The 12023-nt window shown below is 42.2% G+C and overlaps 1 protein-coding gene across 2 annotated transcripts in view; it reads left to right on the top strand.

Moving 5' to 3' along the window:
- Positions 1 to 12023, top strand: part of EXOC6B (exocyst complex component 6B) — a 253118-nt gene that overhangs the window by 56356 nt on the left and 184739 nt on the right. For both annotated transcript variants that reach the window (XM_063457580.1, XM_063457579.1), the window contains exons 3-4: positions 8703 to 8750; positions 9641 to 9731. In XM_063457580.1, the coding sequence (XP_063313650.1) occupies positions 8703 to 8750; positions 9641 to 9731 (139 nt within the window). The remainder of the gene's footprint in view (positions 1 to 8702; positions 8751 to 9640; positions 9732 to 12023) is intronic.

The following is a 12023-nucleotide window of genomic DNA, read 5'->3' as shown; positions in this document are numbered from 1 at the left end:
CACGGGCTTCGGGGGGGACACTATGTTCCCCCGGCTAGTTAATAGATGCCACCATGGGGCCATTTATTGTGGGGGGTTATTATGTTTTTTTTTACAATAGTGAGCAGCCACTGTTTACTAGACATGCGAGTAGGGGCAGATTAATCACTAATACTAAGTAATCTTTACTTAGTATTGGTACATTTGGCTAAAAGACCAATTTAGGTAAAATACATAAGACAAAATAGTCCCTACTTTGTCTTATGTTTTCAAGAAAACTAGAGCAGATAGGAAGCAATGAGAACAGATCCCAAGAGAGGGAGAGAAGAGGAAGCGATTATAGAAAGGTAAGTTCGGTGTGACAGTGCCGCTTTAATGGAAGTGCAGTTCATAAACCGGTGCAGTTAGTCATCTGTGGTCCAAACCCAGACGCCAGATTCATTACATTATTGTCAGCTACAATAAATACGCCAGTTCTGTGTTCTGTTTAATGACAAGTTAAAAGTTATTTTTAGAGGGCTAAATAAATATTATCCATTTGAAAACATGGTCCTTCTTATGTTTGTAAATGCTTATTCGTTTTTTGTGTGTGTGTTTGTGTAAAAGGTTGATAATACCTCAAAAGGACACCGTGTTGACAAACATGACAGGTTTCATATTAATTGCATACCACAAAAATTCCAGTATGTATGGCAAGTATATTCCTCTGCTATATGTGTTACTTCTTCAGAAAGCCCTGCATTTCGAGAGACTGCTAAAAAAAAAAAAAAATAGAAACGCAGATAGAGTTGAAATTTAAAATGTTATCATGGCTGCCTTTTCTTCTATTCTTAATGTCCAATCAGAATACAGCTGGAACTTAGATCATGATCGGTGAGCAGAAAGACCACAGTTGAGGCTTATTAGCTAATGGCAGATGCCTTTCTTCAAAATACCCGTAACAATTAAAATAAATGGGTGTCATGTTGTGTAACGTTGACAATTGTTTTTGATTCTCTTATATAATATCTGAATTTGAATGAAAATTCACGTATTTCAAAACATGGATTAAATAATTACAACATAACATCCCTTTCCTGTCATCAACACATTAAAAGTCCGTTCTTTTGGTTATCGTTCAGAGAAGGTCCATAGAGACAATTTGCAGACCATGGATGTTATCTGTAAGCAGCAATGTTTCTTCAGGCACATTCTCATTTTTGTCCTAAAATCCACATCCTATTTGGCTCAATGATCCCTTTTAGGTAGATATAAAAGAATGTACCCAGGAAAAATGTGTGGGACGTGCTTTAACCCAAGTGAATTGTGGTTCACCGGCCGACTGGCTGTAATTCTGTCTATTTGTGTTGGTTTCCACTGCTTATTTTAGCGTGTAGATTTCTCGTTTGGCAGAAGATGTTAATTTTGTGTTGGAATTTTGGATACTTGAGTTGTTTTGGTAAAATTAACATGTTTATCCGCTATGGTCTAAGGGGCTTACGTTCCATAGCTGTGATAAATCCTGTGGCTATGCTGCGGAACAGTTTTTCTTAAAGAATGGATTACTCTTCCGTACGGAATAGGTAACAACATTTCTGTAGCTCACTGTCTCCAGTTTGAAGAAACAAAAAGGCATTTGGATATGTTATGTCTGTAAACAAGTTGCCTAGATGTGGTTATTGGTTTATGACCAGGCTGTTGGCAATTTTCGGAGAGCTGGATCTGTTGTTTGTTTGAAATATAGCTCCCCCTGTGGTTTGCACATTATCATATATTCTTAGATTGCGGGTTTTGTTACTTGGTCAGAGTTTATGTTGCACTTCCTGTTACTGGAAAGGTCAGCAGTATAAATGCTGAGTGGCCTCACAGCCGGGTGGCCAAGAAGTAGATCCCTTACCTGCTATTGAAATGCTGTCTCCCATGATGCTATGCAATGTTTTTACATGGTGGAATCAGCTCTGTCACGCCCAAAAAAGCTTATGAAGACGATGTTTGAATTTCATTGAAATTCTGATGATGTCAAAAGATATCATAAGACAAAGTAGGAACTATTTCGGCTTATGGTAAATGCATAACTGGATAAAAGGCGGAGCTACCACCATCAAGATGTGACAAAGAATGTGATAAATCTCGCCCAATAATTATTACAATAAATATATGTGCATACAAAACTTGTATGGAATCGGTAAATAGCAATTTCAATTCTCAAATAACCTCGGAATTGAAAGAAAGAGCAAGCAGATAATAGTGCAATATGTCACTTCTATTTACTATAATTGGTATAGAAGACTAACACTTTGCTGAGCTACTAAAAGCTCTGCTGTATGGTGCTTGGATGGTACCATCCCCGTCTTAGGATATATGAAGACTGAGTTTAGTAGGCACCCAGTAGTACTCAAATATATAGAGATTCTCGTAGTTTTACAGGATCCTTCACAGACATTAGTATTGTACTCTCTCGCATGGGTGAAAATACCTACTGGGTATAGCATCAGGTAAGTATAACTCACCTCCACCTCGGAGTCACTGCTTCCCAAACGGCAATGCAAAGACCTCAGAAATTGACAGAGCTGTTTAGATTATGTTTAAATAAAGCAGGATTTAAAAACAGCCAACCACTGCATGTTGGGAGAGAGAAGCAGAAACAGTGGGCCAAAGGAATAACACACACAAAAGAAAGCTTAATAAGACTAATAAAGAGCCATTACTGTAACCTAATCTATAGATTGAACGTAGCATGTATGTGAATAGATTGTCTTGTTAACAGTTCCCTGTTACGTACTGTACTGCTGCTTATCCACTCAGAATACAGCTGCAATTCACATTGTGGTTAGTGACCAAACAAATTCTGTGATGGCAGCACTTACTTTATTTTTCTTTTAGATTCTGGGTGTGTTTGCACGTTCTCCCCCATATTGCATTTCTCTCATGTTCACTACCTTTCCCAGAATTTCCATCAGATAGAGAAGAATGAACTAGAACTAGTGTTGTTTGTGGCGTTAGTGCACGTCTTGGAAATATAGCGTAGCCCAGAGGGGAAATAACCTTGAATTAAACATTGAAAATCACCTTTAGCTTGTACTAGCCTTTTCCAGGTAGCGCCCAACTTTTTTTAAAAAAAATTATATATAAAGGCGCCCTTTTCACTTCTGAATATTTCTTATAATCTTTATGAAAATACTCTTGCTGACTACTCTAACATGTCATTGCATTTCCTGGACATTCCAAAGATATAATAACACATGGTAATGAATAATGTTGACAAAAGTTGATAAGGTGGAGGTGTCCACTTTTGTCCAATCCCAGCAGCCATCACAATTGGCAGTGGCTGCAAGGGACAGCTTCAGGCAGATATGCCTACTTTCCACTCACCCCGTGTCCACCGGACCCCGAGCAAAGATTTCACCTTCGGGGGTCTTTGCCAATATGCTAAGACCCGAAAGTGACAGATCTGCTTTTATAGATTTATCAATTCAGATTTGGCATACCTAAGACTGACAGGGAGCCAAGATGGACCTGCCCAGTGCAGGAATAGATGTGTGTATTTTTTCATTGAATTTTATTTTTGAGACCTCAAAAACACATATTTGCCAAATATAGGGGATAAGTCAAGGTAATGTTAAACATCCAGGGAGGTGATTGTTCACCTTTAATTACGAACTAATGTGTGCATACACATTTAATATCTCCTTTGGATTTAACTTGTATCCTGATCCTGGCAGTTTAGATGTAGAAACTCCAAATAAGTGCTCCGTTCTATGGCGTAATGTATACCACTCTGAGCTGGATGTCGATACAAAGTGGCAGCAATACCTGGGGGCTGGGTATGTATTACTAATAAAACATCCTATTCTCTGACCGTTCTGTCAGCACTGTGTATATAGATTAATGTGACATGTTGCCTGCAGAGAATGTATTAGAACCCGATTTATAACGGGCAGTCCTAGTTATTTTTAACTTATTCTCATCGTTCAGAATTTGGATAAGATGGAACCTGTTCATGCGTGGCGCTAATAACTCCGTTCTGTTGCTTTTCTATGTGTAAAATGCATTTATGAGGCCGGGCTAGAGTTAACATGAGATGACAATGACAAGAATGGTAAATAATGCCTTTTGTTTGTTTTGGTCACCGTCTTGGTTTTATTAAATGTTTCATAAGCTATTGAATGCAGAAGAGACATTGAAATAAGCTATTACCATACGCTTTGTACAGGGTTAGGGAAGGGTGCTGTAACAAGCCACCACTTGGTACGAGGTGTAGGTGGAGTGTAAGGCAGAAGCCATATTCCCCTGCACACATAAGCCAGTGCTGTGATGGCCTATATCTGCCTGTTTCCCACCGTGTTTACATGTATTTGGATGTATGCCGTGAGTCGTCACTCCTTTCATGATGTCCTGCAAAGTGGAAATAATCCCTGCTGACAAGTCATGTCATTTTGTCCAGAGCCGTGTAATTGGTATGCATTGTTTAAATGTTAGCAGCAAATTGCTGTGTGCTCGCTGTATGACACAAGGCATGGTAGCAGGGATAATTATTTTGTCATAACACGCCGTTCCCCTTAGTGTGACTCTCACTGTTATGCTAATTCACTGCTTCCACCGGCAGATTGATGCATTGGTGGCGTTACCTGACATAAGCAATTCAACGCTGGAGCCTGCCGTGAACACGTAGGAATGCCACTTTTGATCAAGGTGTATTCACAAAATTGCCGGTATTTGAGTAGGAGGGATAGGTGACAGTTTACTGAAACATTGGGCTGAGTACTTGGAAAAATTATTATTAAATGCGCAATGAAGAGAATTGACACCTCTTTCGGAGGAAAGTCCCCGATGATTTCAATTGGTGACTCACTTTAGAAGTTAAGCTTTTAATAATATGAATTGATTGCTTTTTAACATGCAATGGGCAGTTTTGTCGCACAATACTTTGATTTTATAAACTCTTCCCCCCCCCCCCCCCCCCCGCTATATTTCCTTGAGAAAAAGGGTGTGCGTGCCTAGTTGGACCCATCCCATTGTTGTGCTTTGCGGGATCATTGCAAAAACACTGTTCTAAGAACAGTAAACCCTAATCTTTATTTTGTTCTTAAAACTACAGCCGTTTATGAACCCTTGCTGGCTGTCCTTTGACATACTCATGGTCTTTCCTCCCACAGAGAAAAATGAATTTGTCGCAGGTATAAAAGCAGTTTTCATCTTTCTCTGCACATTAGGTGCCTTCCATGTTCATGGCTTTTCTTTTTTTATATCTGCTGTAGTGATTATGGTGCCAGTAGTCTCCTATCCTCTCCCCCCCCTTCTATGCAGTCAAGCTGTTTAGAATAGATTGTCTTCTTACTGGGCGAGCCGATCCCAACCTCTCCTCTCCTACTCCTGTTCGGTGCTTTTGTTAGTCTGGCAGGACCAACTCATTGCCTCCGAGCATTTGCCGATGGCTGGTTGCCAATGAGGTAAGCCCTGTACTGCTAGGCAAAGTGAAGCACCCGGCAAACTCCAGGTGGTAACAAGTCAATTGCTTGATTCCTTAAAATGGGAAGACGCCAAGGCATTCCTGGCACCATAATGACCTCAAGGTGTCGTAGTGGTTATGGTGCTTGGAGTGATCCATTAAAGGGATACTATAAGTGCCAGAAATACAACGTTGTATTTATATACAGTAGTAGGTATGGTGTCCCTTTAATGCAAATGTCTTCATGATCTACTTCAGGCCAGGCACAGCCAAGGCAAACCTTGCAAATGGAGAGAAAAATAGAAACCTTGTTTAATTTTTTTCTCTGTGCTATATATTTGCTCTATGCTGACTAACAGCGAGCTAAGATGGAGGCGCCCAGTTGAAGTATGAAGAAGATTTTTACATTCAAACTTTTAACTACAAATCAATTAAAAAAAAATAAAAACACCCCCAGAATCATGGTTCTGTCCTGGACAGTAATGTTTCAGTATTCATAAAGAGCACATAATTAATGGGGGGGGAGGGGGGGGGGAGATAAAATATTGGTTGGACGGAAACTTAAAGCGGCACTGTCATGCCGAACTTACCTTTCCTCAATCTCTTCCTCTTCTCACCCTCTCTCGGGATCTGTTATTCATTTCTTCCATTCTTCTTTAGTTTTCTTTAAAACCATAAGACAAAGTAGGGACTCTTTGTCTTATGGGATTCCTCCGCTTGACCAGCTCAGACCAGCGGAGGAGCAAAGTGTGCTTCATTTCCGCTGGTCAGAGCAATTTTCCCATGATCCCTAGCTTTCCTCCCTGTTCCCACAATGCTTCCTGTCAGTATTGCCGAAAGTCCTGTCACTTAGACAGAACGCCGGCAAAACTGCCGAATTGCATCCTAACAGAATGAGAAGAGTTTCTCCATTGGTGTTAGGAAGCAAATCGGTACTTTGTTCGGATCGGAATTTCATTCAAATGAATGAAACTCCGATCCTATTCATTGCTGTGGCTGCATCTTGCAGCCGCTTAGTAGATAACTCCCTAATTCCCACGGTATCAGGGAGCTATCTACTAAAAGGCTGAAAGACCTGAATTGGTCTTTCAGCCAAATTTACTAACACTAAGTAAAAATGACTTGGTATTAGTAAATAATATGCCCCTACTCGCTATACCGCGAGTAGGGGCATGTCTAGTAAGCAGTGAGCAGCCTGTGGCTGCTCACTGTAGAAAAAAAAAAAAAAAATATTGCCCCCCACCCCTAAATGACGGGTGGGGGCCGTTAAGTAAAATAAGGGAGGGAGACCTATTGTCCCCCCCCCCCCCCCCCCCGGCCCCCACCCCTGAGCGGTGGGTGGGGGCCATAAAGATAATGAGGGGGGGGACCTACTGTCCTCCCCCCCCGGCCCCCACCCCTGGGCGGCGGGTGGGGGCCATAATGGTAATAAGAGGGGGGGGGGACCTACTGTCCTCCCCCCCCGGCCCCCACCCCTGGGCGGCGGGTGGGGGCCATAATAGTAGTAGGGGGGGGGACCTACTGTCCTCCCCCCCGGCCCCCACCCCTGGCCGGCGGGTGGGGGCCATAATAGTAGTAGGGGGGGGGACCTACTGTCCTCCCCCCCGGCCCCCACCCCTGGGCGGCGGGTGGGGGCCATAATAGTAATAAGGGGGGGGGGGTCTACTGTCCTCCCCCCCCCCCCCCCCGGCCCCCACCCCTGGGCGGCGGGTGGGGGGCCATAACGATAATGGGGGGGGACCTACTGTCCTCCCCCCGCCCCCACCCCTGGGCGGCGGGTGGGGGCACTAAGTAAATTCCCCCCCCCCCCATCAAGGTGACTAGGGGTGCCCAAGCCCCTAGTCACCCACCCCCCACCCAAATAAAAAATGCCCCTACCTACCCCCCTCACCCTAAAAAATAGTGAGGGGGGAATAAAATTGCTAACCTGTAAAGTAAAATTAAACTTACCATTCGACGTCTTCTTTTTTCTAAAATCTTCATTTTTCAGCCCCAAAAAAGGCCAAATAAAAAACCATCATAGCCGTCGAACTAAAAATAAAATAAAAAACCCGAGCGCAAAAAAAAAAAACCCGACGAAAAATAAAAAACCCGAGCGCACAAAAAAATAATCCATCTTCACCCATGGAGGGCTCCGCGCAGACTGAGCTCCGCAGGGCTGGGCAAGGCTTATAAAGCCTTGCCCCGCCCTGCAATTAGCCTAAGAACACTCTGATTGGTGGGTTTAAGCCAATCAGAGTGCTCTTTGTCATTTTACAAGCGTGGGAAAGTTCTTTGGAATTTTCCCACGCTTGTAAAATGACACAGAGCACTGTGATTGGATGGCTTGAAATCCATCCAATCACAGTGCTCTGTGTCATTTTACAAGCGTGGGAAAATTCTTTGGAACTTTCCCACGCTTGTAAAATGACACAGAGCACTGTGATTGGATGGCTTGAAATCCATCCAATCACAGTGCTCTGTGTCATTTTACAAGCGTGGGAAAGTTCTTTGGAATTTTCCCACGCTTGTAAAATGACACAGAGCACTGTGATTGGATGGCTTGAAATCCATCCAATCACAGTGCTCTGTGTCATTTTACAAGCGTGGGAAAATTCTTTGGAACTTTCCCACGCTTGTAAAATGACACAGAGCACTGTGATTGGATGGCTTGAAATCCATCCAATCACAGTGCTCTGTGTCATTTTACAAGCGTGGGAAAGTTCTTTGGAATTTTCCCACGCTTGTAAAATGACACAGAGCACTGTGATTGGATGGCTTGAAATCCATCCAATCACAGTGCTCTGTGTCATTTTACAAGCGTGGGAAAGTTCTTTCCCACGCTTGTAAAATGACACAGAGCACTGTGATTGGATGGATTTCAAGCCATCCAATCACAGTGCTCTGTGTCATTTTACAAGCGTGGGAAAATTCCAAAGAACTTTCCCACGCTTGTAAAATGACAAAGAGCACTCTGATTGGCTTAAACCCACCAATCAGAGTGTTCTTAGGCTAATTGCAGGGCGGGGCAAGGCTTTATAAGCCTTGCCCAGCCCTGCGGAGCTCAGTCTGCGCGGAGCCCTCCATGGGTGAAGATGGATTATTTTTTTGTGCGCTCGGGTTTTTTATTTTTCGTCGGGTTTTTTTTTTGCGCTCGGGTTTTTTATTTTATTTTTAGTTCGACGGCTATGATGGTTTTTTATTTGGCCTTTTTTGGGGCTGAAAAATGAAGATTTTTTATATAGTGATTATTTTTATGTGTTATTTTGCAGCATACTTTGTATGACTATTTTAAAGTCTTTCTTTTTCTTTTTAGAACCAAGTGACTGACACTAACCGGAGACTGCAGCATGATGGATCTGAGGTAACCTGACTGATCATTGACGGATTTAGATGGTTATACCGCAACTATCGTGACCTCTCACATTGTTTGCAGCTCCAAGTACAGATATTACTGTAACTGTATTTTTACATCTAGTTATTGATGTTCATGAAGTTATAACTTCTTGTTGCCTGTTATGTCCTGATGGTCTCCCCTAATTTAGTATCAAACCATTTAGAAACGGTTTAACCTAAACTGTGTGCTTCGCTGTGTTCAGTGACCACTCCTTGCTTGCATTGGTAATTACATGATTTACTAACCTGCCCCTGGCACACTCAGCCTATCGATGCTGTTTATATTGGACAAAATTGACAGGAGTGTTAACATGGCAGGGATGGAGTCAATCTGGGCAAAACCCTAGTTTGTATCAAAAACGCATCTTTAACCCCTTAAGGACACCGTCATGATTCCCTTTTATTCCAGAAGTTTGGTCCTTAAGGGGTTAAAGGGACACTATAGTCACCAGAACAACTACAGCTTAATGTAGCTGTTCTGGTGAGTATAATCATTGCCTTCAGGCATTTTTATGCAAACGCTGCCTTTGGCCACTGGAGGGGCTTCCTGGCTCAGGGCTTCACAGTAAGCCCAGCAGCCCTACCGTTCAGCGTCTCCACGCTCTGCATGGGGACGCTGAATTTTCCTTATGGATATGCATTGATTCAATGTATCTCTATGAGGAGGGGCTGATTGGCCAAAACTGTGTTTGGCCCCACCCCGTTGCCGATTTTAGCCAATCCAATGCTTTCCCCATGTATTAGTAATGGTGCTTAGAGGGTTCCTTGAAGCTAATTACAGGAGAGTCTTCTCATCATCTGAGTTTGTATATGTTTTAGGAGTTTCTTTCCTGAATTTATCTCTTTCCATTTATGTAGTTGTTATCTTCCATGAAAGAACTAAGGCAGTGTAGAATTCAGCAGAGGAATATTACGGCCACTGTGGAGAAGTTGAATTTGTGTCTGCCCGGTAAGTTGTGAGCAAGCATGCATCTTTAAAGGATCAGTAATATCCTAACATAAATTACAACCAGCTGCAAGTGCTAATATGAAAAGTTTCGCTTTGTTCTCTGGTATTTTAGTGAAAAGTTCTAATGACCGTTTTAGAGAGAGACAGACAGGGTTATTCACTAAGCACCGCATTTTGTCCAGTGCCCCCCCTCGTGTTTTAAGTAAAATAGCTTATTGAGTTACCTTGAAGCTCTCGCCGCGCTGCTCTCATCACTGCTGATCTAGCCTCCGTGCCGGAGGTTATCAGTCTTGATGATCTCAGCCAATCCAATAGTTCTCTATAGGAAAGCATTTGAAGAATCGACATACTGGAACTAGAGATGTTTATACCGCTGCTAGGAAACATTGCTGTTTCTACAAAACTTGCATTGCAGGGTAAAGTTAATGGGCTATTGTACCCAAACCACTTGATTGAGATGAAGTGGTCTGGATGTCTGCTTTATCCCACCAGCTCAGACTGGATGCAGCGCAGAAACCTGCCACAAACAGCTGGCAAACCATTCTTAATTAATGTGGCAGATTACGGTCTGGCCTTCCCAGGGGAGTTTAATGTAGTGATGATGGTGAATGGAGGATCCCTTTAAATATATTTTTGTTTGTGCAGTCACACCGTGCCGTATAGATTTATTTATTTTTTGCTGTGTACTTTGTGATGTCGCCCTCTGCACAGTGTATGATTTGAAAACAAAATCTTCCAATCTTGTAATATATCCTTTTTTGAGCATCTCACTTGCTGTCTACTGTAATTGTTCAGTATAGTAAAACGTGTAGGAGCACTGAAGTCTCTTTAATAAAGACACACCTTCCCCCAGCCCTGCAATAATTTGCCCTTGGTGGGTGTATTATTTATATTTTAAGCAACACAAATTGTTTAGAGTTTGTAAGTATTCCTCCTGGAACTGAAACATGGCTGAATCCTGGACTGTTGGTTTGCATTGAGAACTGGCCTGGCAGTCTCATTTATCACAGATGCTTTTCTAAACTTGTCCAACTGAGGTGACCTTGCAGCAAATCGTACAAAGAGGCTACAACTGTAGTGGACTACCATTTCCATGACGGCCGGCTTTGTGGCTAGTGCTAGCCAATATCCATTATTTTATCATTTTGAGTCAGACTAGCCCTCTTTATATTGTTCGGTAATGTGTGTCTGGGAAACATTTTCCAAATAATAGGTTTTGTTAGATGTGTGTCTGGATACATCGTTTTAAATTTTACCATTTTAAAAACACTTTACTAAGTGAGCGCCCTCAGGTTGATTTCTCAATTAAGCCCTTTTTTTGCATCTATTAGCAGCTTCTCAAGTTTGCTTAAAAAGCAGAAAAAAAATAAAGCGAATAAAATGAGCATTGGAAACTCATGCCGAAACCTCTGCCACTTCCTCTTGTTTCTGGGTATAATTGATTTAACCTGCTTCTAACTAAACACATCCTGACAGATTGCTGCCTTCAGACAGGAGATGCTCAGTGTCTTGGAAAGCGATACACTAAATCCTTTTGGTGCTCGGGAAGATTTTTAAGGCCCGAGATCTGATTTCTTTGAAATTGCAAACCGCTGATGGACAGCTGACATAGACAAAGTGACAGAATGTAAATGTCTAATAGCTGTTCCAAACCTCTCGCTCTATGTTCTAAACCACACAAAGTTGATAGAGACGCGCTTGTTCTGTTGACAGGCCCATCGAGCACCATCTGAAACGTCCCAATTTATAATATTATATGGAAGGAATCTTTCAACACAATTTAACCAAATCCAATGGACGTTTTTTAGTATGAAAAATTGAGCACTTTATTAAGCATCAGGTTATATTCCCGAAAATAACAATTGTAAGTTCACCTTCTATCGTGTAACCCCATTTGCTGGTAAAAAGTTCAGTTAAATAACAAGATAATCACTCCTCCTATCAAATTCTCTCTGTGGGGTTCTGGAAGGTAGGAGTGCTCATGGTCGCTTTCAGGTGTACAGCCACTAGAGGTGTGTTTAACTCCTCAATGGAAATATTGTCCTGTCTACAAAATGGCAGCATTTTACATTGAAAAGTTAAAATGAAAAGCCACTGCAGTGCAAATGAAGTGCTCTCGATGACTTTAGTGGACATTGAACTATTGGCATCCAAATTGAACAGTTCCTGAACCTTCAGAGCTCACAGTTCTATTCTCTCTGCCCTCATTAGCACTTGCCTGCCAAGTTGTGCTGAAGCGGATAGCTTCCTGGTTTAGTCACTACACTTGACTGTCTTTCAGCAATATTTGTT

The sequence above is a fragment of the Pelobates fuscus genome, chromosome 6, assembly GCF_036172605.1.
Source record: "Pelobates fuscus isolate aPelFus1 chromosome 6, aPelFus1.pri, whole genome shotgun sequence".
Classification (NCBI taxonomy): domain Eukaryota; kingdom Metazoa; phylum Chordata; class Amphibia; order Anura; family Pelobatidae; genus Pelobates; species Pelobates fuscus.
The sequence above is the reverse complement of the archived record's forward strand: the minus strand, read 5'-3'. Positions and strand labels throughout refer to the sequence as shown.